We start from the raw sequence: 27,920 nt of genomic DNA, 5'->3' as shown, positions 1-27,920 counted from the left end.
TACAAGCTTGGCCGAACTGCAGGCCTTCCCTCATAGCGCCCCTGCTCTTTGAAGTCTCATCGTGCCTTATTCTGGCACTTTGAAGGTGCCCTACCCCATATGGAATCAACAGATAATCAAACCAAGAAAACATAGGGGAAGAATTTGTAGTATTATTTGGAGTGTATAATTGATAAGCTAAGGGAAAATCAAAGTCGACGAAAAAACACGTCCACTGTCCCAGGGCACCATCCACCTCTGGGCCGTCGGGGGATGCCGTTCAGGCTCCCCTGGCTACTGGTCCGGCGGGCACAAGTACTGCGGCGGCTGCCGCCGCCTCAACGTGCGCGGATTCCACCCCTGGCTCAAGGGACGGCACAGCCGGCAGCTTGACGGACATCATGCGAGCCATCTCGCTGCTCTCGCAGCAGGTCAACTACATCGTTTCGGCCACCTTCGGCTTCCCGCCCGCAACCTTACCATCACCGGCTGGCTCGAAACTACCGCAGTTCCACGGATTTCAGAATGACCCCATTCTGTGGGTACAAGCATGCCAACACGCTCGGCGCTCGCCATGCCTGGCCCGACAACACGATATTGCTGGTTGCAGCCGGGAGGTCTCGAGGTGGTGCCAAGGCGTGGGGCAAGTACGAAGGTCACGAGTACCGGTCCTGGGCAGAATGGAGCGCAGCTCTGGCGGCTGTTTTCCGCCCGCTCACTTATGCCTCCGAGGAGCACCGGCAGCACTGCTCAGCGGCCGGAGCTCCTGAAGTGCACCACCTTGAGGTGGCAGTGGTGAATGCCTGAACAGAGAGGTACGCAGTCTTCCTCACGATAGACACCGACTCACCGGTTGTCGCCGTCGGCTACACACCAGGCCGTGGGAAGCGCATGAAGACCGCCGTTCCTGTGCCGTCCCACCACCGAGCGGTGCATCACAAACCAGCGCCAGTGGCTCCACGCAACAGACCACCGCTGCTACTTTGTCATGGCAGTTTATGCCAGCTGAACTGCACCAACGAAAACCCTGTGAGCACCGGAGCAGCATTATATCGCTGCTGCAGCTGCGCGTGGTAATATTTTGACAAATAGCTTCGCCACCTGCCCTGCTGTAGACACCGGATGCGAGCCATTTTCTCCACCACTGGCCTCGAACTCTGCGTCGGCATGCGACGCTATGCCATCACTTCCAGAGGTCGAGACCACTTTCCACCCACAGAAGCCGGCGAAAGTACTCCTAAACTAATCAACGCCGGGGCGCATGGAGGTGCCGACGCTACCACTCCAGGAAGCCGCCCTGTCTACGTATCACAATGGAGGTGCTTCCTGACTCGTCGGAGCCACATCCTTGGGTGTCAACGCAGTCTTTGGCCGAATTAGCGGCCGTTCACACCGCGTTGAGGGAGGCCTCGGTCAAAGTCATTATCATCAAAGACCTGCACGCATGCGAAAGACGTGCAGGACGCGCAAGTCACCGCAATAGGCATGCAGCAGACAAGATGCGCATACCACGTGATTTTTTCGTCAAGTTCGGCTGATTCGAGCGCAACGGCTAGCCTCGATTAGTCAGCAGCACCATTGCGAAGAAGCACGCAACGGCTGAGCAGAGCGCCTGCTCACTGTACAGATTGTTCTGTCGTTCATGCATGCCAAATTGCGACGGGACAATCGTCGACGAGCCTGCGACCAGCGCGCAACCGAGCCAATGCCGCCCGCCATGAGAAGCTGGTTGCGCGCTGGACGGCGCACCAACGACGACTTGACACCCTGCAAGCCGTGGCGGAAACTTGCAGCGTGGCTGAGTGCGGAGAAGAGATGTACTTGGGCGCGGGCGCTAGAAAAGTAGAGCAGGCAGAAGTCAACAAGGTGTTCTGGCGGATGGCCGATTTGTCTGATTTGCTCATTACTATATATATAGTTTGCGCCTTTGAATAAGTACATTATAAGTATGCCAAGTATGTGCTGCATTGAGTTGGTATTAACCATTTGATTGATAATCAAAAGATGCCATCTACTACAGGTTCTAATTTTATTAATTCAGCAATGTTAAAGTGTACGGCATTATTTTCGTCTGTTAATATATCTAAACTATTTGCTCAGTCATTACAGTACTCATCGCTTCCTACCGACCGGAAAATGGCTAGGGTGGTTCCAGTCCGTAAATCAGGTAACGCAGATTGTCCCGACAACATCCGACATATCTCATTAGCTAGCATTCCATGCAAAATCTTAGAACACGTAGTATATCCTCACCTCATCGATTTCCTGGACAGCAACTCGTTCTTCCATCAATCTCAACAATGTTTCAAAAAAAAAAACACATTTTCAGGCGATACTCAACTTTTCTGTTCCATTAACGATTTGTTCACCGCCTTAGATCAAGGATTCGATATTGACTGTATTTTTTTAGATTTTGCCAAAACGCTCGACACCGTATGTCATGATCTACTTACCCATAAAATTAAGGAGCTTAATATTGACCCAAATGCATTGTCTTGGATTAAAGAGTTTCTTTCTAATCGAACTCGATATGTCACAACGAATAACTATTCATCTGCTTTGTCAGCAGCTACATCCGGAGTGCCACAAGGCTCCGTCTTGGGGCCTTTACTTTTCTTTATTTATATTAATGATCTCCCTAACTGGGTACCTCACCATCAATTATTCTGTTCGCAGACGATTGTGTAATATACCGAAAGATCACTAACAATGATGGTTCATATAAACTGCAAGGGGATCTTTACAATGTGTCACTCCGGTCTAAGACATGGCTCATGAAACTTAACGCTAGCAAGAGTAAGTCGATGCGCGTGTCACGTACGGCCAGTAGTGGCAATGAGTGAAGATATGTACTGAGTGACACTTTATTCGCATCTCTTAACGCTCAAAAATATATTGGCCTTTACATAACTAATTATCTATCAAGGAATATGCCTACTAATTGTATTACTGCTAATGCAAATCACATATTAGGATATCTCCGTCGTAATTTTTCTGCTGTTCCTACTTCTGTAAAATTGACACTCTACAAAACCCTAGTTTGCTGAAAACTAGAATTCGCATCTGCCATTTGGGATAACAATCAAGCATGACTATAGCCCCTTCCCTTGAAGCGATTTAAAATCGAGCAGCTCGCTTTATTTTATCTAACCATTCCCGCCATTCCAGTGTAACCTGTATGACAAAAACCTGAATCTGCCAGATCTTTCATTACGCCGCAAATGTGCTCGCAGCTGCCTATTCCACAAGGTTTATCGCTCTAACCACGCGCTCGGGAATCAACTTATCACCCCAGCTTTCCCTGTTACATACCGATATGAGCACAGATATAAAGGTGACGTCCGACACTGCCGAAGGAACAAGTACCAGGATTCTTTTTTACCCCACACAAGTGTCGACTGGAATCACCTTCCTGCTTCCATCATTCTGATCGCAGATACATGTTCATTCAAAACAACAGTTTACCACGCTATCGCTCAACATTTTTTTCTCTCTATATAATTGTCTGCATTTTACTTTGCTTTGTTACCACCCCTTTCTGTAGTGCCTTCGAGTCTTGAAAGTATGTATGTATGTATAATAAATAAATAAATAAATAAATAAATAAATAAATAAATAAATAAATAAATAAATATATAAATAAATATGTATTTTTGTGTCCTTATTAGGTTATGTACCATATGAGTGTTGTAACTCCAGGACTGTACGTGTTAATGAAGATTTTTTTCCTTTTCTTCCTTTTTCTTTTTTGCTGGCGCACTTGGTTTCTGAAAAATCTACCCGTCCTTTTAAGTTGAACCATAACAATGATTAATAGCTAGATTTTTGCCCTCCGTTTTTTTTTTTTACTCACGATGACGTGCATGCTTTGAAAGAGCTAGGATATTAATGTTCAAATGCAATGCTCTATCTGACAGCTTTGCAAGAGGGAAAAATAAGAACGTGTAATATGTGATCGTGTTGAACCCGAATATAACAAACATAACCAAACGCGAGGCGCGTTTTAGAAAAAAAAAAGAAAAACCAGAAATACTTACGTTGAATTCGTGCAAATACGGTAAGCGGAGGACCTCGTTCTCTGAATGCCATAGGCGTACAGCTGCGGAGGCGGGCACAGAAGTGTTGATTTCACGTGCGACTGTTTCCGTAGTTTCGCCCTGACCCCACAGTACCTTATAACGGCTTTACGTCAGTACGCCGTGTATCATTTGTCCGCTTGACATATTTGCATGGCGTTTATTTTTCAGAAACAGGATAAACGATATACCGGACCTTGAACCTAAACTTGCCAGTTTGCCCGCAACTGCTGTCGTGTGTATAGTAGTAGCGCTTCCTCGCCTTCTCACTTCGCCTGTTCCCTCTACCGCCCTCCCCGCATATATATATATATATATATATATATATATATATATATATATACGTATAATATGTGGGTATCGAGAGCGAAGAGTGGCAACCCGTTCATTCACTCATTTCGTGACTGCGTCAATTCTACCAATACCACCTGAAAGTAGTTAACGTCGAATGAATGAATGAATGAAAACTTTATTGTTCCACCGAGCTGGGGTGCCCGCCTCTTAACCTACACGTAGGTAGGGGAGGAGGACGAAGCAGTCCCCGCGCGTTGAGGACGGTGAGTCTTCACGGCCTCAACGGCCAGGCGGATTGCTCGACGCTGGTCGTCTTCTGCCTCGCTCTGGAGCAAGGCCTCCCAGGCTTCTCTACTGACAATGTTTTCCTTGGCCCCTGGGGACCCAGCACACTCCCATATTATATGGTCTAGCGTACCTTTTTGCTTACAAATTTTGCAGAGGGCGTCGTTATAGTCCCTCGTCTGTGTTAAGTAGATCCAATGTGGTGATGTGTAATTGTTTCCCTGGAGGCGTCGCCAAATGCGAGCGTCCTCCAGAGAGAGAGACCGATGCGGAGGTGGAAAGATTCTTCTTTCGGCTTTGTAGTGATCGACAATTTCCCTGTACGTGATCAGGCTATCTTTTATCCCTGGAACTGACTGCTCTAGAGTTGCCCGGTGGTAGAGTGCTCGGGCGAGCTCATGAGCGGCTTCGTTGCCTGGGACTTCTTCATGGGCTGGTACCCAAATAAAAGTTATGTCCCTCCTGGGGGGGTTCTTGTGTAGAATGTGGAGGGCTTCTTCCGAGATTCTCCCTTTGTTAAAATTTCGGATAGCCAATTTGTTATCGCATAATATTACTCCCGCTTTTGTTCCCGCACAAGCGAGCGCTACTGCAACCTCCTCGGCTGTACAGGCGAAGCACTGCCTGATGTCTGCGACCCTACGTCATCGAATGGAGCCGCTCCAAATAACGCACCTCACCTTGGCCGTCAGGCTTGTCAAACTTAGCGCCCTGGCACGGGAACATTGTTTGCTTGCCATCGCAATCGTGTAACTATTGTCATGGCTCGTCAAATAGTGCGTCCAGTAGCTTTTGTGCGTTAGATGAGCAAATTCGCTTGTTGGCTCAAGATGTCTACAATTTCTCGTGCTGTTCAAAATCGCGTCGCTACCCATCCCCCCATATGATTTCAATAAGGTCCACATTTTATTATTGGCGTTACATTACCATCGGCATGCCTAAGAAGTGTTGTGTTCCCAACAACCGGGGAAAGCACGACGCAAAATGCGAGGTGCGTGCGTTCAGCTTTCCTTGCCATAATCGTCTGTGCTCTAAGTGGATACACTGTATATAGCACAAGATCTCATTACTTATCAGCACTACAGGGCGAGTATTGTCAAATACATTTTAATTAGGATTAGCCCAAACGCTCTTTAAAAATATGTTGTTCGCAGAGTATTCAACCGGTACCAAATAGCGACTTCTAGCGAAAGTTTTACCGTGTGTCGAGCAGAAATATGTTACTTGCAGATAACATCCCTTACACACGAGCACACGGTACCAGAGTGAGAATCAACGTTACTTGATGTAGAAGGATATTTAGAAGAAATGCAGAACATAAATGTTTTGCAAAGGCATCAGCAGTGTTCGAGAAATCGCCATTTTCATCATCAATACATACATCTTGGTAGCTCTTTTTACAACAGTGAGAGCGAACGTAGCTCCTGTAATATTTTGATTTACCTCCCTTGCTGGCTTCAACACGTTCAATGTGGAAGAAGTGATCATTGTTACAATCAGATTACAAAGGTAATGACAGCGCCTAAATTTTTTAGTTTCTACATATATAGGCTTGTTGGCCCAGCTTTTCTGTGTGCGCGGTCTTTCAGATTTATTGTCGTGTATAGTACTTTACAAAACCAGTCAGGAATTTTCAGCCGTTGTGTAGGTACGAATATGGGCAAATAAACTTTCGTGACCTTCGTAAAGCAATTAAATCAACATCAGCTGTCACATCTACGAACGACCACAATAGTTTTCAACATAGTGCTACAAGCCGAGGGAAACGTTCCCGCTGCGCTTAGTGTTGTTGTCGGAAAGGATATATTGCGTTTCTGAGCTACCAGCGTTAAAGAAACACTTAAGGAGGGGTGGAACTTGCAATAATAATAATAATAATAATAATAATAATAATAATAATAATAATAATAATAATAATAATAATAATAATAATAATAATAATAATAATAATAATAATAAGCCGGGTAATCATGTTTTCGTGCTTTACTTCATCTTCCCAACCATTACCCCATGCGAACGTACAGTCCGCAAGTCCCTCTCAAGTCTGAGCGATACGAACACATTTCTGCGTATGTGACTGTGGGTTCATATTTTGCGGCTATGCCCCAAGCAATCCTTACAAAGGAAGGCAGAGTCCTGGCAGCTTTAGAAGGACTTCCTTTCGAGCAGGGCGGCGTGCAATTTCAGCAACCCCTGTGCATCCGTGGATTACATTCCATCGCAGGGTATTACAGTCAAGCACACAAACAGAACTTGACTGGTCTGGCCACATTGTCGCGAGGCAGGATTGTCGAGATGACGTCGTAGCTTTTGAACGGTATAGTTATCAATAAAAAAAAGAATTACAGTGCAGGGCTCATTCAATTTCGCCCACTACCATCGCCCACAAACGCCATGCTCAAGGAATTAACATAGCAACATATTTCGATCGCAAGAAACTTTATTATAAACATATATAACAATACTAATTTCACACAAATACACCGAAAAAAATGTAAAAAGATACGAAAGAAAAGTGGACGCACTCCACGAAAGCAGCGCCACAGATTCGTTGCACTATCGCCGCGGCATAGTGACACGGCGACTAGCTCGCAGCGGTTGCTCGGCACGTCCTCGCCAAACCCTGCAGAGTGAAGCCGCCAGTGCGCCCCGAAACGTCTACTGTGGCCATCGTGCCAGCGACCCGAGTGCACTTCGAAGTCGCCGGTCACGTGGTCAGCAGAGAACGCACGGTCGGCTACTCAGCTTGGATAAGCACAGCTGAGGGGACGGCAACGCCGCCTGCAGAGCCTGGTGGTGTTGTGCCGCTGCAGTTGTGACGAGGTGCAGCCGAGCAGACGGCAGCCACACGCGCGGTGAAGCAGGAGACGACGGGCGACTCCTGTCGGGATTGCCGTACTGCCGTCTACTCTGTCCGCGGAGAACCTGATGGAAGGAAGGAAAAGATGCGAATTGTTTGTGACTCAACCAGTGGTAGAGTCAATGTCCTCTTTCCCAATAGGAAAATTAAAAAAAAACTTTTTTACAGCAGGTGAACGCACTGTATCGCCGAAAACAACTTTTCGATGGTTTGAGCTCGTGTGAAGCTGCTAATGATGTGTTCTGCGTAGTTAATCGAATATACTTCAAAATAGCTGTCATCCTTTCAATGTCTTCAGAACGAGTAAAGGACAGATTTATCTTTTACACTTCAAGGAAAGAAGGTTTGTCTATATGAAGGAGCTCTGCCAAAGGAATAGTTATGTGCTGAGGAAGCTTTAGAGACCGTAAGTGTAGAACAAGAGACGGGGCTTGCTATGCACAACAGCAGCATACGCAAACATGGATGAGTACGTATACTATTCGAGTTACTTCGAACACTCTCTCACCGAACCGTACACGGTGAAATAAAACCCTTTGTCTAAAGCTTTCTGTGATATGGATAACAAATTTGCAGTGGAAGAGGAAAAAATTTGTAGAGCTTTCAGGATATGAAAACTCAGTTGTACGAAAGCACTAAACGTGGAGGAAGGCTCATGAATGAGAAAAAATTCATCCACGCGAATTTTCGCATTTCTTTCAGAATTTAAAAAAGTGGAAGAGAAATAAAAATTCGGCTTTGCGAAATCCCGTTTTCACTGTTTGTTTTAAGTTCTACTGTAGTATGACGCTTTAAAGGAAACTCTTCACCGTTTTTTCAGAAACAAAGCTCCTCAGTTGATAAAAAATTAGACCGGGTCCGGAGAGATCGACCTCATGACCAACGCCTTTCAATGGCGGTCTTTCTGAGTTAACGAGGAAGTTAACAGATCGCAGCAGGAAGGCGAATTAATCGACATCTCTCAGCACATGGACACTGAGCATCGGACATCAGTTCTACTGAGGCGCGCAAAGGGAGGAAGGATCATGAAACGAAAAATTGTCATCCACCCAAATCCATGTGTTTCGATTTGTCGACTGATTCGCCTTCGTGCTGCGTTCACTGAAGCTAGACTCCTGGCTATCTCAGATGGTGGAAAGACCACACCGGAAAGGCGTGGGTACCGGCTTCGATCCGCGAACCTGGATGAATGTTCCTTGAATTTCGAAGCTTTTTATTGCGAAAGCATTACTATTCACACTTTCGGCCCATCGGTGGTCGTGGTGCCTCCTTACACAGCTGCGCCTCCCGTGACCATGTGACGTCACGCCAGACCGAAAGAAGGGGCCCCAGCTCGCGGCATCGTTGGTGGAGGCGAAGCCTTGCGTGCCGCTGCGGCGGCGCTACCGAGAGAGGGCGCTCGCTGGTGTGACGTCACACCAGCGTATTGGTGGAAGAAAAGTAGGGAAACGACAAAGGACGGAGACGTACAAAAGCACAGTTCGCAATAGGGTATCAGAAAATTTGTACGTGGTAGTTCATAGTGTGTTTTTTTTTCTCATTGGTTAACCTAGGTAGGATATTAGGCAGCATAGTAGCAAGAGCTTGGTGGCGCAAGCCACCGCCCCGTTCCAAAGGGTACGCTCATAACATCCATCCATCCATCCATCACGCTAGGAGACGAACAGGTTTTTCTCGAATACCCGAAGGTACAGGGCAAATATTGGAAAAGGCAGGTGAAAGAGAAGTTCTAGAAAACAAGCCACGCGAGACAAATGCAGTGATTAGGCTGTGAAAAGCTGGAATTTCGTTCCCACAGGCGTTAAAGATCCAGCTTTGGAAGCCTATGGAGATGACGAAACGTTTGGCTCGATTTTCGAGGCAAAAACAGCCATTGTAATAAAACTAGGGCAGCTGTCGATATATTCGGTAAATTGTATGTAGTCTGACAACAACTTTTGATTGATGCCTGTCTCAACTCTCCGTAAACAGCGTAGCGCTGTTCTTGAAAGCGATTTTGGAGACACTGTTGTGCAAATCCCCATGGCACCTTGATAATCCAAAGCTTATCCTTGTAGCACCGTCGGAAGCAGAGACAGAGTGGTTCAATCGCACGCTCCTATCTGTGCCTGAGGACGGAAACAAAAACTCAAACATTATTTTCGATTATTTTTTACCGTGTTGCTGTTGAGATATTGTTATAAAATATTGCTTTGAAAGAGACGTAGCAATCATTTGCACATTAAATAATTATTCTTGTTTATAGTAAGAGCGTATTCCTTCCACAACATACCTAAGTACATACGAGTGTCTTTGTGCTACGTATATAAAAAATATAACCAAAGAAAGGCCACTTTGCCATTTCAGGCGCGCAATGAAAGTAAAACGCACAATTTGTCCCCGTCAATGAGAGCAAGCAATATACAGTGCTCCAATGCAGTTCTTTATACAGACATCTATAATTTCGGCAGAGAAGTGAAATAGCATACAGGAGCCCCTTAAAATAAAGCTATTCCAATCTGTTTTTATTCCAATCTCTCGACGTCATATTTAGGTAAGCATCGACGCAAGCATCGTTCGGTGACTCGCGGCGTTGTTTACAGAGGCCAATAGAAAGCGCTCGTCGCTATAGGAGGAGACCTTGCTTTGCTTCTAAAGCGAAAAGCATTGCCTACCTTCACTTGTTTTTCTCGTCTAATTGGCGGACCAGAGGCGAGGAGTACGTAGAAGTGACGAGCTTTTCATTGGGGCCGAGCTACCGCAGTGAAAGTACATAACCGGACGAGGATGGCAGTGCCGGCGTCGGCGATTAGCCTGCTTCCCTTTCCTTAGCTTTCGCTTTCTGGTAGAAGAATGCGGGGACATGCTACGGAAGGGTAAAATGCGGCTTGAACGAACCCTCGTGGTAACAAAGGTGGTGGAGCGATGTCGCGTACCCGTGAACAAAAGTATGCGGGTTACGGGGTCGCCAACAAAACGGAATTTCTTCGTAATTAACATGCGTAAACGGCAACCAATGAGGGCGTTAGAAAACTCGTAATGTCAAGTTTGGACTGCAGTCTTTAATTTCAATGTGCATTCACAGACACAGGAGAAAATGAGTTTTAACGGCAATCCCTTTTTCGTATTATTTTAATCACGGGTGTGGGTGCCAGAAGGGTTGCACAACATCATATGGCACGCAAAAGTTCCGCAAAAATTCGTTTTTGTTACGCCACTTCGAAGTGGTGAGTTTTCGTAGTTTTTTCACATCTAGTGACACGCCGGCGAAGTGGGGACAGCCCAAAAACGTTTGACCAACAGCGGACGGCTCTTGGTGGAAACGTCGGAGAATCTGAAATACTTTTTTTGTTCGGTCTAATAATTAATGATACGTCACATGAGTTGAAGGGTTTTCCTGACGTCGCGTGAAAGACAAGCGAAGTGTTGGTGGTCCGAAAAAATTTTGACCAATCGTGGAGGGATGATTGCAGAAATGGAATAGAATACTTATAATAGTTTTGTGTTAATGCGCCCACGGATGTTTGGGTAGGTAATGGTCAAATGAAGCAAATTAAAGCGGTCAAATGAAGCGGTCATGGTCAAATGAATGAAAATAAATTGTTGCTAGTCATTCCTTTCACAAAAGGATTCATCGGACTTGTAAGAAAGATCACTGCCTCTAGACGAGCAATAGAGTATTGCACCTTAACGCCTTTAATAGTTTGCCATTTCATTTAAAAATAACGACATCAAAACTTCAGACCGTAAAAATAACCATGTTTAGGAAAGCGCAGGTGCGGATTAGAGGAACCTTCGTGCGAAATATTGAATATGAAATACAAGCAGGCCTGTTTGTATCTACAAAAATAGGCGTTTTAGACACCGAAACCGACAAAAACGCCTCTCGCTCGCTGAAATGAAGCAGACATCAAATCACTGAGAACGAACTCGCTTGACCCTTTGGCAAAATCTGACAGTTAAGGCATCACCCGGGCCACGTGAAATAACACAGGCCGTGGTTTGTGATTTGCGGCACGCCGCGTCTCCTTAAATGCCATTTGCGGGCTCTAATTTATTAAAAGAAATATTACCGGCCAATCTTTGCCAAGACTACTATCATAGCCTGGTGCTACTCATTTAGAATCAACTTAGCCAAGTTTAAACTTCGTTGCGGCTGGACAATAAACGGGACACACAGTGTCATTAGGTCTTGAATACTTTACTTTCGAAGTGACCTCGACGCTTCGGGCGGTACGGAGTGTAAGTCAGGGCTCAGTTTTCCATCGACATCCAGATGTGTATGTCTGCACGAGAAACTGGCTACTCAGCTGACTTTCTGTGTTTTTCTCAAGACTACTGAACGGGAAAATCAGTTGCGCAACATTTAGTATGCCTGCTAAGAGAACAAAATAACTCTGTGTCGCGTCCTCCTGGGGGGCACATTCTCTTCCGCTTTCTACTGCATTTAATGCGGCCACAGGATACGCTGCGCATGGGGCTGTTGACATCGCGAAGGCGATGTGAGCCAAGGCACATCGCCAAGGCTGAGAGACCCTTATGGGTTTCCGTTATCCCTTCGTTCAACATGCAGTCGGGTGGATAACAACTTTGCCTTTCTTTCGCTCCTTTGAGGACACAATGACAGTGACTCGTAGCTTCCACCAGGCGATACCTTTTCTGTACGACCATATTTGACCACCATATGGTCTAGCGACTGGTCTCACGGAAGACTATAGATTGCGAGGCAAAAGTGGCTACAGCGACGTTTGGCTTCCGCGTATTATATCCACGGTGGATCGACAACACGCAACAACACATTTTCTCTATCGCTTCATTGTTAAGTTGGCGCGCTTGCTTTTTTTTTTCTCAATATTTACATACCAGTTGTATGTTTATGGTATTTCTAAAATAAAAAATAAATTACGGTGTTTTACGTGCCAAAACAACAATCTCATCATGAGGCACGCCGCAGTGCAGTACTCCGGAAATTGCGACCACCTGGGTTTCTTTAACGTGCACCTAAATCTAAGTACACGGGTGTTTTCGCATTTCGCCCCTGTTGAAAGCAGCCGCCGTGGCGGGGGGGATTGGATCCCGTAACCTCATGCTTAACAGCCTAACACCGCTGCCACTAAGCAATCACGGCGGGTGTATCGTACTATTTCTCATCCTGCACGCTTTTATCTATAACACGTACTGTCGTACGAACTTTATCGCATCTATTACTCCTGTGATATTCGTAGGTGGTGTATTTCATGGTAGATGTATATGGTTCAGGTAAACAGTAAACAAGCCCGCAGGCTCTAACTTTCCTCTTCGTCTACGAATTCACCTAAAGTTACCAATGGTACTGTCGGCTTTATGAGTCAACACATGCAGATTTTAGAAATATATCGTTCATATATTACTCAGCTACAAAGTTGGAGACTTGGTGCAGCTCTTTACCTCGTGTGTTCTATTTCTAAGATTTCAAGTTTATATGCGACTGAAAGAAAAGACGGATTGTGCGAACTAACAATTTGCTCTTCACAGCCCGTATATTTTTGCATACTCTCTCTAACTCATAACAGCTTTGACTGTAAAGCCAAATAGCCCAGAACTGGGTACTAATGAACAGTCTACATGCCCTTCTACAAGTACGGACATCGGTATTTGACGAAAGCGCTACAATCCCTTCACTGAATGATAATTTGACATTGAAAGGTTGCGCTAGATGATTACCTGAAACCGGCCTATAGGCAGTAGTTAATCGTGACACCTCGGCTTACACGAGCATATATGTGACCTACAATCACGGTGTCTCTTACGAGATAAGATGGCGTAAATGGAATAGTAATATAAGAGGCCGCACACTGACTGCAGCATTTTAGTTGGACTGGTGTTTGGCTTACCTCGCGTGCAGCCTCCAAATGCGGCTGCTTGGTGCAGCCATGCCGTACGTGTCGCCGTTGCTCTCAGCCTTGATGGCGTTCAGCATCGTCAACGCGCACGGCAGCGGGTCACGTGGGTGGATGCGTAGCCTGCAGCCCGAGACGTCGAGGCTGCACTCGGCAGAAGTCACGTGGTCGCACTCGACGAACCGGCCACTCGTGGTCGCGGCCGCTTCCGATCCACGCGTACTCGGATCTCGCGCACTGCATTGCCAATGCATGGCGACAATGAACACTGCTGTTGCAATGCACATTCGTCAAGCAAGTCTCCGACGAACGCTGCAGCTCGTCTCACGAAACGTGTCCTGCTTCATTCGAAGCAAACAGCGCCTTCAGAATCGAAGCACTAACGACGTCATCGCCCGACCGGGAAGCAGGAAAATAGATTCTGGCTTCTCCATTGGGCTCTTTTACCATGCATATATGCTACGAAATGACGATTGGCGCGGAATATACATAGTAATGTTGGTTCTGGAAATCCAACTGCCATGTGTTAGAATTTATTCTAACTCATCCTCACCACACTGAAAAGCCTTTATAGATTTCCAAAAATTATTCTGTTTGTTCCAACAATTGCTCTTTTCCGTTGTATATCGAACTTGATGATTGAACGCTACCGAAAAGACCTCTAGCAGCGGTATTCTAGGTTGGAATTTTTCTCTTCGATTTTATTTATTCAGACACGACTTCAATCCAACCAATAAAAAAGCGTAAAAAATAAGAAAGTGTCCTAATAAAATACTTCTTGGTGTACTGTGATTACTACGTCATGCGCCACTCGTTTTACTGTCAGTTTTTCTTGCCAGAATTTCAAGCGCTTTTGTTGTGTGTTCAATTTTGGCATTTTTTTCATAAAGGGGCAAAAGCCAGAACTTCATCCTTTGATACCCCGCTTTTGTCTATGTGACACAATGTGGTATCGGAAAGGTGCCCTCTCGGACAAGAAAGTGTCTGAATGCACTCTTTTGAATTGATAATTTGCTATATTCTATGGTGGCAAAGAGCGGCATTGTATATATATATATATATATATATATATATATATATATATATATAAACCCGCCGTGGTTGCTCAGTGGCTATGGTGTTGGGCTGCTGAGCACGAGGTCGCGGCCGCATTTCGATGGGGGCTAAATGAGAAAACACCCGTGTACTTAGATTTAGGTGCACGTTAAAGAACCCCAGGTGGTCAAAATTTCCGGAGTCCTCCACTACGGCGTGCCTTATAATCAGAAAGTGGTTTTGGCACGTAAAACCCCATAATTAAAGTTTATATATATATATATATATATATATATATATATATATATATATATATATATATATATATATATATATATATATATATATATATATATATATATATATATATATATATATATATATATATATATATATAGGAGTGCCATCTTATCACGTACCCAAAGATGACGTTGTTGTTCTCGTTGTTGTTATTATTATTATTAATATTATTATTATCGTATGCAGCTATGCTAAGTTCTTAGCCCATTTTTTTATACCATTGTTGGCACACGAAGGTATATCAGTACAATAACACTGAATCATAGTCTGTAACCCTTCCTGAAACAATACTATCCAACGAAATGACGTGGTCTAGCTGTGAGGAGAGTTGAAATCAGTTGGGGAACCAAAAGTATCAAGGAACGAATGGATAAATAAAAATGATAGGCGCTAAATTCACGCGTAGAAGCCTCCCAATTTGCGGACGGGTTCTCCTTGGAGCATGTCGTGTTCGTCTCTCCTTCTCTAGACTTTTTGTAAAAGAATAGCAATAGTTGCGGTTTCGGCGGGCTTTATCTTCCTTCTGCCAGACTAGTGCCAATACGAGACATTGCCGAATTCGCACAAGTCCATTCAAGGCGCTCAATGGTAACTCCTTGCTTGGCCTTTGGATGTGAAAATTAAGCGATCATATTCTTTGTAATTACGGCATAAAGCGGAATACAGCCGACTGCCTGAGCCCACGTGTACATTTAAGGCGCAAACGTGTAACTCAACAAGTTACGCGCTGTCTTTCTTTTCTTTGCGAGGCAAAACAACCCGCCAGTGTGATTTTCACAACACTATAGAAATAACATAAAATTTGTCTATCCACCTAGGATGTTCGCAGTGGTCCTGATGTAGGATATAGAAAACACCGAATTGACCGTTACCTCTGTATCAGTAGGCGCACGGTGAACCTCGAGGCTTCCACCGTCTGGTGCCAGGCTCCTTCCGCGCTCCGTGGAACTTGCATGGTGGTACACAGAAGCACGGTGTCCTTGACGCCCATACCAACGAGCGGGTACCACTCGGCCCTCGGGAACAGCCTCCTGGGATGTCCTGCGTGGCTGCCGCAAGTGCGTTCGTCGACCGTGTACCACGGCTTGAGGTGTCGATTATCTGGGAGGACGTCCTCGGTGGCCAAGTTATTGAACGCGTAGGCCACGTCATCGCTGGGCCCATCTGGAAGTGCGGCGAGTGAAATCGAGGAAGGCGTCTTGCGGGATGGCGTCTCTTCCGACATGGTTGACAGGTAGCCTTGGAGGAGACGGTGCATTTCGATGCCGCTAGGTACAGCGATCTCCATGACAGGTAGCAGAACGATGTCGTTCCTTTCTGCGATGGTTCTGAGTGCGTCCGTCACGATTAGCTGCGTGTTCGAAAGCGCGAGACAGATTCTCCTTTGTCGCGTGGGGCTCGCGTGCCAGCGCGCGAGGGCGTGGCCTTTGTGTCGCTCTTCTTTTTCCTCTTTTCCATTTCTAAAACTTGTTTAGCGAGTCATTGCGCTTTGCTTATAATGTGCTAATAATAATAATAATAACAACAACAACAACAACAACAACAACAATAATAATAATAATAATAATAATAATAATAATAATAATAATAATAATTGCTAATAGTTATGATTCTGGCCCGCTCGCGAGCTCTAGCGGTGAGTGAAATTAGCTGAAATGAGAGTGTGTAAAACCCGCAAGCGCTGTACAGATATGGGCGAAATTTGTTGCATTTAATAGATAAAGTTACAAGCTATCAAATATGATTGATAAGAACGGGTAAGTCCAAAAAATATACATACGCAAATTTTACACATCTGTAATCCTCCAGCAAAAACAGACAACGCACTTCTATCATGTGCATCTCTCCGAGAAGATAAAGCGGGAAAACGGCATATATGAAATCATAGTCTACGTGAAATTGTTACAATGTTTACAAGTGTGTTGCGGAAGTAATCATAAAAATAGCAGTACTGTTCAGCAAGGTGGGTCATAGATCACGTTTATCTGCTCTATCCGTATTATTAGGTGTAGTTTAGTGATTGGTAATATTGTTTTTCATTGCAGAATTACAGAGTTGTAAACATGGCGCTTGGCTTTCTTGTATTTTGAAAATATCGAACATTATTGATATTACCTTTTTGTTGAAAATGCAACAAACCGCCGCGAAATTACTGTTGTGGTTGCCGAGTGAAAAGAAATCTGGCAGTTTCGCACGAGCCGAAGCATCGATTGCGATAGCAAATTATTAGGCTGTTGTACGGAAGGAGGATCCTTGAACGAGCGAGATCGAATCCCCATTTTCGGCGTATCCTCGCACGCTCTCACTCGCACCTATATCATGCAGCTCGCGGCCACGCGGTTATGGAACTTGGACTTTATACGGAATATCATGGCGACAGTGACGACGGAAGTGTGCCAGGAATGTCTATATAATTGCTTTTACAATGAAACGATGAGTGCTCCCGAGCAAAACCTTAGGCATGCCACACATTCTGTTAGCGGAGGTATAGAGCGCCTTCAAAGGTGCGATATCGTCAGGGCAGTCAAGCAATGCAAGCTGTCAACGTGAATGCCTGTCTGTCTATCTGCAGACTCCGCGAAGCGTCTGAATCCTGCACCTTCGAAGGCGTATCACCTCTTTCTAGTGACTTGTATTTTATATCGTTCTTGTATTTTGTAGTTGTATCATTCCCCGTACAGAAGGCAAGAAGCGCCCATGCGGGAACTACGTACACATCGTTGTGCAGGAGATCACGCCGTCTGCGTCACCCTCCTCCTCCTCCTCCTCCTCCTCCTCCTCCTCCTCCTCCTCCTCCTCCTCCTCCTCCTCCGTATCATCATCATCATCATCTGTAACCAAAACATTTATTGGGTTTCTATTCACAGGGTCTTTTTTGACGCTCTTTACTAGGTTTAGCAAGGGTGGGACTCTTTGTCCAATGCTCCAGCGGTTTCAGCTTCCCTGCCTGCTCGCTGCACGAGACCAATTTGGTCCTAGCAGCGGTCGGCGGCCAACGGTGTCTGCCATTACTCTCCACTTGAATTTATGATTTTGGGGACTGCTGTCATATGTTGGCATTGTCATGTGATCTGATATGTGGTCTTTAGCTGCGCATCTGGCGGGGTAGACGTTTTACTTGGTATATTTATGTTGGGCAAGGTTCCTGTCTGGAGCTGTCTCGAATCATTGACCTCCGCCCTCGTGATTGATATATGTGAGGGAGGATATCGTATCCTGGTGCCAGTAAATCCGAGTTGTCACTGGGAACAGACGGTGCACTTTCCAGTTCGGATTCTCGGGTACACAAATTGCATACCGTTCAACCACTCTGTCCGTCTCTTCGTTCCCCGGCATTCCTGCATGTCCCCGCACCCACAGGGCTGTGGCTTTGTTGTGTGAAATGTTACGCCACCTCTCATCTCGAGGAGTACATTGAGTGCGCGGTGGCCTATTCTGCTGTTCAGGAAATGTCGGCAGGCGTCTTATGAATCAATTGGAATGGTTAGTGATTTGCCGGTTCTGAAGCCCTCCGCCGCAGCTAGAGTGATGGCTCCTCAGCTTCAGTCACGCTTCTTCAGCTTATTGAGCCGCTTGTAATTTCGGAAAGGCTTGCGTTGATGACCATGGCCATTCTGCATCCTCGTTCGAGATTTTGTGCGGCTGCCTCCTCGTACACTACGTTGTTTTTGTGGAGAACGTGCGTTTGATTTCAGTACGTTGGATGTCTTCAGCTGATCTCGCGTCCGTCGGGTTCCCTTTTTTTAAAATATGTTTTCGAAACTTTCACAGAGCTTGAAATAGAACTTACAAAACATATTTCACGTTAATAATTTTCTCACTGCATATGCACTCTGTGGAACAATCAACAAATGAAAGAAGGATCCCCACGATTTGACCACGTGAGTTTATCTTTGCCATCCACCCATGAGGTGACGTGCAAGTGATGTTAGCCAATAAAACTAGACGCTTCCTTCGAGTTAAATTTTATGTCTCCATACGACTAGCTCATATATAAGACGGGGTTGTCGGAGCTCACGAAGAGTACAAGCTTGGCCAAACTCCAAGCCTTCCTTCACATCGCCCCTGCTCTTGGATGTCTCATTGTGCCGTATTCTAGAGCTTTGTAGGTACCCTACTCCATATGGGATCAATAGATAATCAAACCAAGGAAACATAGGGGAAATATATGTTATTTTACTTGGAGTGTAGAATTGATAAGCTAAGGGAAAATCAAAGTCGACGAAAAAACACGTAGTACGGTTGGAGTGTGTAGTGCGAATATTCAAGCGGTAGGCTGTGGTGTCATCATCATCATCTTTAACCATCATCTACTGGGGCCAGGCGTTTTCGCTCCCTGGCTCGAACTCACTAAATCGCTTGGGAATTTGAAGGTCTCGTTTATTTCATGACATTTCAATGCGAAAAAAAAATGTTTCATAGCGTTCTCGTTTAACCTACTACGGTCACATTTAATTCTCGAGCGCTCAAAGGAGTTCTAGGGATAGATTAGCACATCCGAAGGCGCTATGAAGACGACGGCATAACCGTGGCATGACGATTCTGAAATAATCAAGATAGTATAACGAGGACAGTACGACGACGATGACATGACGATAATGGGATGACGACCGATCGTATGGCGATGTTGCCTTGACAACAAAGACATGACGGTGACGATATGACGAGAATCGGATGAAGAATCTGCAATATCGACAATGAAAGGGCCATGATGCTTTCACTATGACGATATGACAAGAACTGCATGACAACGAATGTATATCAACGATGAAATGACGGCGATGGCATAACGCTGGCATGTTCGCGACTGAATGACGTCAGCGTCAATGCGATGAAATGATGAGGGAATGACGTTGATTAAACGACGTAATAGGTGTGACAATAGGATGACGACGAGTGTATGATGATGACGACATCACGACATTTGTACGATGACGATCAGGTGAAAAACACCGCGTGGCGAGCCTCGTTTGACGACGTTGTTTGACGACGATGGCGTGACGTGGACGGCCTGACATCAACTGTATAAGAATTGGACGAAGACGATTACGCGAGAAAGCTTGGCGACGACTTGGTGTGACGACGCTGATGCGAAAATGACGGCGTCACGCGACGACGGCCCATAACCAGTGGCACATACCCCTGGAGACTGCAGACTGCACAATCTCTGGGTTCGGCGCGCTTGTGCTGACCGGCTCGTACCGCTCCTACTGAGCCTCTTATTTTTTTATCTGACATTGTCTCTTATAACAGCGGAGCTGTATGTAACTAGGGTGCCATAGAATTTTCGTGTCCGCATACAAAAACTATCATCATCAACGGCTCATACGCCCGTAAGTAAGCAAAAAATGCAATGGCTCATAGCTCCATGAGCCAGAGGCTACAAGCACTCAGCCAAGTGAAGCGAAAAGTTCTTACATTCTTTCTAATCAGGCATGGGACATACACAATGGCATGTCGAAAACTGTCATCATCAATGGTTCATAACCCCGATGGGCATTGGCTCATACCCCCGTTGAGGAAAACCAGTGAGGAATTTTGAGCCGTTTTGTAGGTACGAATATGCGCAAGTCAATTTTCATGACCTTCGTAAACCAATTACATAAGCTGTCACGCTTGCGATCGAGGAGTAGAAGTTTTCAAGATAGTTGTACAAACCGAGGGAGAAGTTCACGGTGCGCTTTGTGTTCTTATTGCAACGGATACTGCGTTTCTGAGATACCACAGTTAAAGTAACGCTTAAAGAAGGGTGGAACTTCTAATAATAATAATAATAATAATAATAATAATAATAATAATAATAATAATAATAATAATAAGCTGGGTAATCATGTTCTCGCACTTCTACTTCATCTTCCCAACCATTACCCCGTCCGAACGTACAGTCCGCAAAAGGCTTGAGCGATGCGAACACATTTCTGCGTATGTGACTGTGGGTTCATATGTTGCGGCTATGCCCCATGCAATCCTTAAAAAGGCAGGCTGAATCCTGCCAGCTTTAGAAGGACTTCCTTTCGAGCAACGCGGCGTGCAATTCCAGCGACCCCTGTGCATCCGTGGATTACAATCCATTGCAGGGTATTACAGTCAAGCACACAAACAGAACCATTCGAGTGGTCTGGCCACATTGTCGCGAGGCAGGATTGTCGATATTACGTCGTAGCTTTTGAACGGTGTAGTTATCAATGAAAAAAAAAAATTACAGTGTGGGCTCATTCAATTTCGCCCATTACCATCGCCCACAAGCGCCATGCTCAAGGAATCAACATACCAACATATTTCGATCGCAAAAAACTGTATTTTAAGCACATATACAAATACTATTTTCACACCAATACACTGAAAAAAACGTGAAAAGATACGAAACAAAAGAGGACGCACTCCCCGCAAGCGGTGCCACAGTTTCGTTGCACTATCGCCGCGGGATAGCGACACGGCGACTAGCTCGCAGCGGTTGGTGGGGGCGTCCTCGCCAAGCCTTGCCCAAGGTGGCCATCCGGTAAAATCAGTGGAGCAGCCAGTGCGCCCCCAAACGTCTACTGTGGCCATCGTGCTAGCGAACCGAGTGCGCTTCGAAGTCGCCGGTCACGCGGTCAGGAGGGAACGCACGGTCAGCCACTCAGCTTGGATAAGCACAGCTGAGGTGGCGGTTAGGCCGCCTGCAGAGCCTGGTGGTGTTGTAACGCTGCAGTTGTGACGAGGTGCAGCCGGGCAGACGGCAGCCACACGTGCGGTGAAGCAGGAGACGACGGGTGACTCCTGTCGGGATTGCCGTACTGCCGTCTACTCTGCTCGCGGAAAACCTGATGGAAGGAAGGAAAAGATGCGAATTGTTTGTGACTCAACCAGGGGTAGAGTCAATATCCTCAAGAACGAGTAAAGGACAGATTTATCTTTGACACATCTAGGAAAGAAGGTTTGTCTATATGAAGGAGCTCTGCCAAAGGAATGGTTATGTGCTCAACAAGCTTCAGAGAGCGTAAGTGTAGAACAAGGCACGGGGCTTGCTATGCACAACAGCAGCATATGCAAACATGTATGAGTGCGTATACTATTCGAGTTACTTCGAACACTCTCTCACCTAACCGTACACGGTGAAATAAAAGGCTATATCTAATTCTTTGTGTGATAGGTATAACGCATTTGCAGTGGAAGAGCAAAGGTGTTGTACTTTCAGGACATGAAAACTCAGTTGTACGAAAGCACTCAACGTGGAGGAAGGCTCATGAATGAGAAAAAAGTCATCCACGCGAATTTTCGCATTTCTTTGAGAATTTAAAAAAGTGGAAGCGAAATAAAAATTCGGCTTTGTGATATCTCGTTTTCACTGTTAAAGTTCAACTGTAGTATGACGCTTTCAAGGAAGCAGTTGATGAAAAATTCGTCCGGGTCCGGAGAGATCGACCTCATGACCAATGCGTTTCATTGGCGGTCTTTCTTAGTTAACGAGGAAGTTAAAAGCTCGCCGCAGGAAGACGAATTAATCGCCATCTCCAAGCACATGGACACTGAACATCGGAAATCAGTTCTACTGAGGCGCGCTAAGGGAGGAAGGACCATGAAAGGGAAAATTGTCATCCACCCAAATCCATGTGTTTCGATTTGTCGACTCATTCGCCTTCGTGCTGCGTTCACTGAAGCTAGACTAGACGGGGTCGCCAACAAATCGCAATTTCTTCGTAATTAACATGCCTAAACGGAAACCAATGAGGGCGTTAGAAAAACTCGTAATGCCAAGTTTGACCTGCAGTCTTTAATTTCAATGTGCATTCACAGCCGAAGGAGAAAATTATATTTATCTGCAATCCCTGGTCCATATAATTTTGGTAAAGGGTATGGGTGCCAATAGGGCTGCACAACATCATCTGGCACGCAAAAGTTCCGAAAAAGTTAGTTTTTTTGCGCCACTTTGAAGTGGTGAATTTTCGTAGTTTGTTCACATCGCGTGACTGGCAGGCGAAGTGGGCAAAGCCCAAACACATTTGACGAACAGCGGACGGCTCTTGGTGAAAAAGTCGCAGAATCTGTAATTTCCTTTTTTTTTCTTTCATTCGGTCTAATGATTCATAATACGTCATATGAGTTGAAGGGTTTTCCTGACGTCACGTGAAAGACAAGCGAAGTGTTGGTGGTCCGAAAAAAATTTGACCAATTGTGGAGGGCTGATTGCCGAAATGGAATAGAATAATTACAATAGTTTTTAGTTAATCGTGGAGAGCTGATTGCGGAAATGGAACAGAACAATTATAATAGTGTTGCGTTAATGCGCCCACGGATGTTTGGGTAGGTCATGGTCAAATGAAGCGAGGCGAAACAAATTGTAAAAAAATAAATTAGTGCTAGTCATTCTTTTCACAAAAGGATTCATCGGACTTGTAAGAAAGATCACTGCCTGTAGACGAGCAATACATTATTACACCTTAACGCCTTAATTGTTTGCCATTTCAATTAAAAAACAACCACATCAAAACTTCAGACCGTAAAAATAGCCCTGTTTAAAAAAGCGCAGGTGCGGGTAAGAGCAACTTTCGTGCAAGATATTGCATGTGAAATACAAGCAGGCCTGTTTGTATCAAGAGACATAGGCGTTTTCGACACCGAAACCGACAAAAACGCCTCTCGCTAGCGGAAATAACGCACACCCCAAAACACTGAGAACCAACTCGCTTTGCTCTTTGGAAACTCTGAAGGATTAGGCATCACCAGGGCTACGTGAAATAACGCAGGCCGTGGTTTGGGATTTGCGGCACGCGCTGTCTCCTGAAATGGTTCTTGCGGGCTCTAATAAAAAAAAAGGCAGGCAATTACGAGCCAATTTTTGCCAAGACCACTATCATAACCTGGCACTACTCATTTAGAATCAACCTAGCCAACTTTAAACTTCGTTGCGGCTGGACAATAAACGGGGCACAGTGTCATTTGGTCTTGAATATTTTACTTTCGAAGTGACCTCGACGCTTCGGGTGGTACGGAGTGTAAGTCAGGGTTCAATTTTCCATCGGCATGCAGATGTATATATCTGCACGAGAAACTGGCTACTCAGCTGACTTTCTGTGTTTTTCTCAAGACTACTGAACGGGAAAATCAGTTGCGCAACATTTAGTATGCCTGCTAAGAGAACAAAATAACTCTGTGTCGCGTCCTCCTGGGGGGCACATTCTCTTCCGCTTTCTACTGCATTTAATGCGGCCACAGGATACGCTGCGCATGGGGCTGTTGACATCGCGAAGGCGATGTGAGCCAAGGCACATCGCCAAGGCTGAGAGACCCTTATGGGTTTCCGTTATCCCTTCGTTCAACATGCAGTCGGGTGGATAACAACTTTGCCTTTCTTTCGCTCCTTTGAGGACACAATGACAGTGACTCGTAGCTTCCACCAGGCGATACCTTTTCTGTACGACCATATTTGACCACCATAGGGTCTAGCGACTGGTCTCACGGAAGACTATAGATTGCGAGGCAAAAGTGGCTACAGCGACGTTTGGCTTCCGCGTATTATATCCACGGTGGATCGACAACACGCAACAACACATTTTCTCTATCGCTTCATTGTTAAGTTGGCGCGCTTGCTTTTTTTTTTCTCAATATTTACATACCAGTTGTATGTTTATGGTATTTCTAAAATAAAAAATAAATTACGGTGTTTTACGTGCCAAAACAACAATCTCATCATGAGGCACGCCGCAGTGCAGTACTCCGGAAATTGCGACCACCTGGGTTTCTTTAACGTGCACCTAAATCTAAGTACACGGGTGTTTTCGCATTTCGCCCCTGTCGAAAGCAGCTGCCGTGGCCGGGATTGGATCCCGCAACCTCATGCTAAACAGCCTAACACCGCTGGCACTAAGCAATCACGGCGGGTGTATCCTACTCTTTCTCATCCTGAACGCTTTTATCTAAACACGTAATTTCGTACGAACTTTATCGCATCTATTACTCCTGTGATATTGGTAGGTGGTGTATTTCATGGTAGATGTATATGGTTCAGGTGTCCATAGAGAAGTCAAACAGTAAGCAAGCCCGCAGCCTCTAGCTTTCCTCTTCGTCTACGAATTCACGTAAGGTTACCACCGGTACTGTCCGCATTATGACTCAACTCATGGAGATTTTAGAAATATATCGGTCATATATTACTCAGCTACAAAGTTGTAGACTTGGTACAGCTGTTTACCTCGTGTCTACTTTTTCTTGGATTTTAAGTTATGTGTGACTGAAAGAAAACACGGATTGTGCGAACTAAAAATTTGCTCTTTACAGCCCGTATATCTTTACATACTCTCTCTATCTCATAACAGCGTTGACTGTAAAGCCAAATAGCCCAGAACTAGGTACTAATGAACAGTCTACATGCCCTTCTACAAGTACGGACATCGGTATTTGACGAAAACGCTACAATCCATTCGCTGAACGATAATTTGTCATTGAAAGATTACGCTAGATGATTACCTGAAACCGGCCTATAGGCAGTAGTTAATCGTGACACCTTGTCTTACACGAGCATATATGTGACCTACAATCACGGTGTCTCTTACGAGATAAGATGGCGTAAATGGAATAGTAATAAAAGAGGCCGCACATTGACTGCAGCGTTTTAGTTGGACTGGTGTTTGGCTTACCTCGCGTGTAGCCTCCAAATGCGGCTGCTTGGTGCAGCCACGCCGTACGTGTCGCCGTTGCTCTCAGCCTTGATGGCGTTCAGCATCGTCAACGCGCACGGCAGCGGGTCACGTGGGTGGATGCGTAGCCTGCAGCCCGAGACGTCGAGGCTGCACTCGGCAGAAGTCACGTGGTCGCACTCGACGAACCGGCCACTCGTGGTCGCGGCCGCTTCCGATCCACGCGTACTCGGATCTCGCGCACTGCGTTGACAATGCATGGCGACAATGAACACTGCTGTTGCAATGCACATTCGTCAAGCAAGGCTCCGACGAACGCTGCAGCTCGTCTCACGAAACGTGTCCTGCTTGATTCGAAGCAAACAGCGCCTTCAGAATCGAAACACTAACGACGTCATCACCCATCCGGGAAGCAGGAAAATAGATTCTGGCTGCTCAATTGGGCTCTCTTACCATGCATATATGCTACGAAATGACGATTGGCGCCGAATATACATAGTAATGTTGGTTCTGGATATCTAACTGCCATGTGTTAGAATATAACAGAATTTTTTCTAACTCATCCTCCCCACACTGAAAAGCTTTTATAGATTGCCAAAAAAACATTCTGTGTGTTCGAACAATTGCTGTTTCCGTTGTATTTCAAACTTAATGATTAGCCGCGACCGAAAAGACCTCTAGCAGCGGTATTCTAGGATGGAATTTTTCTCTTCGATTTTATTTATTCAGACACGACTTCAACCAATAAAGAAAGTGCCCTAATAAAATACTTCCCGGTGTACAGAGATTACTACGTCATGCGCCACTCGTTTTACTGTCAGTGTTTCTTGCCATAATTTCAAGCACTTTTGTTTTGTGTGCAATTTTGTCATTTTTTTCATTAAGGGGAAATAACCTGAACTTCATCCTTTGATACCCCGCTTTTGTCTATGTGACACAATGTGGTATCGGAAAGGTGTCCTTTGGGACAAGAATGTGTCTGAATGCACTCTTTTCAATTGATAATTTGCTATTTGATTCTTACGCAATTGGTATGGTAGCAAAGAGCGGCATTGTATGTATATATATAGGAGTGCCAACTTATCACGTACCCAAACATGACGTTGTTGTTTTTGTTGTTGTTATTATTATTATTATTATTATTATTATTATTATTATTATTATTATTATTATTATTATTATTATTATTATCGTATGCAGCTACGCTAAGTTCTTAGCCTATTTTTTTATACCATTGTTGGCACACGAAGGTATATCAATACAATAACACTGAATCTGTCTGTAACTCTTGCTGAAACAATACTATCCAACGAAATGACGTGGTCTAGCTGTGAGGAGATTTGAAATCAGTTGGGGAACTAAAGGTACCAAGCAACGAATGGATAAATAAAAATGGTAGGCGCTATTTTCACGCGTAGACGATCCAAACCTCCAAATTTGCAGACGGGTTCTCCTTGGCGCAAATCGTGTTCGTCTCTCTTTCTCTAGACTTTTTGTAAAAGAATAGCAATAATTGCGCTTTCGGCGAACATTATATTCCTTCTGCCAGATTACTGCCGATACGAGACATTGCCGAATGCGCACAACTCGATTCAAGGCGCTCAATCGTAACTCCTTGCTTGGTCTTGGGACGTGAAAATTAAGCGATGAAATTTTTTATATTTACGCCATATAGCGGAATGCAACCGACTGCCTGAGCCCACATGTTCATTTGAGGCGTAAACGTGTAACTCAACAAGTTACACGCTGTCTTTATTTTCTTTGCCAGGCAAAAGGACCCGTCAATGGGATTTTCACAACAGTATAGAAATAACATAAAATTTGTCTGTCCACTGAGGATGTTCCCAGTGGTCCTGATGTAGAATATAGAAAACACCGAATTGACCGTTACCTCGTTATCAGTAGGTGCACGGTGAACCTCGAGGCTTCCACCCTCTGGTGCCAATCTCCTTGCGCGGCCCATGGTACTTGCATGGTGTTACGCAGAGGCACGGTGTCCTTGACGCCCATACCAACGAGCGGGTACCACTCGGCCCTCGGGAACAGCCTCCTGGGTTGTCCTGCGTGGCTGCCGCAAGTGCGTTCTTCGACCGTGTACCACGGCTTGAGGTCTCGATTATCTGGGAGGACGTCCTCGGTGGCCAAGTTACTGAACGCGTAGGACAGGTCATCGTTGGCCCCATCTGGAAGTGCGGCGAGTGAAATCGAGGAAGGCGTCTTGCGGGATGGCGTCTCTTCCGACATGGTTGACAGGCAGCCTTGGAGGAGACGGCGAACTTCGATGCCGCTAGGTACACCGATCTCCATGACAGGTAGCAGGACGATGCCGTTCCTTTCTGCGATGGTTCTACGTGCGTCCGCCACGATGGGTTGCGTGTTCCAAAGCACGAGACAGATTCTCCTTTGTCGCGTGGGGCTCGCGTGCCAGCGCGTGAGCGCGTGGCCTCCGTGTCGCTCTTCTTTTTCCTCTCTTCCATTTCTACAACTTGTTAAGCGAGTCATGGCGGTTTTCTAATATAGTGCTAATAATAATAATAATAATAATAATAATAATAATAATAATAATAATAATAATAATAATAATAATAATAATAATAATAATAATAATAATAATAAT

General features: G+C 45.3%; 1 protein-coding gene across 1 annotated transcript in view; it reads right to left on the bottom strand.

The window, feature by feature from the left end:
- Nucleotides 1-16,024, bottom strand: part of LOC139054204 (uncharacterized) — a 49,488-nt gene extending 33,464 nt beyond the window's left edge. Inside the window, exon 1 of the mRNA XM_070530879.1 lies at nt 15,560-16,024. Within this exon, the coding sequence (XP_070386980.1) occupies nt 15,560-15,975 (416 nt within the window). The 5' untranslated portion in view covers nt 15,976-16,024. The remainder of the gene's footprint in view (nt 1-15,559) is intronic.
- Between the last annotated feature and the right edge of the window lie 11,896 nt (nt 16,025-27,920).

The sequence above is a fragment of the Dermacentor albipictus genome, chromosome 1, assembly GCF_038994185.2.
Source record: "Dermacentor albipictus isolate Rhodes 1998 colony chromosome 1, USDA_Dalb.pri_finalv2, whole genome shotgun sequence".
NCBI lineage: Eukaryota > Metazoa > Arthropoda > Arachnida > Ixodida > Ixodidae > Dermacentor > Dermacentor albipictus.
This window is presented reverse-complemented; position numbering and strand designations above follow the sequence as displayed.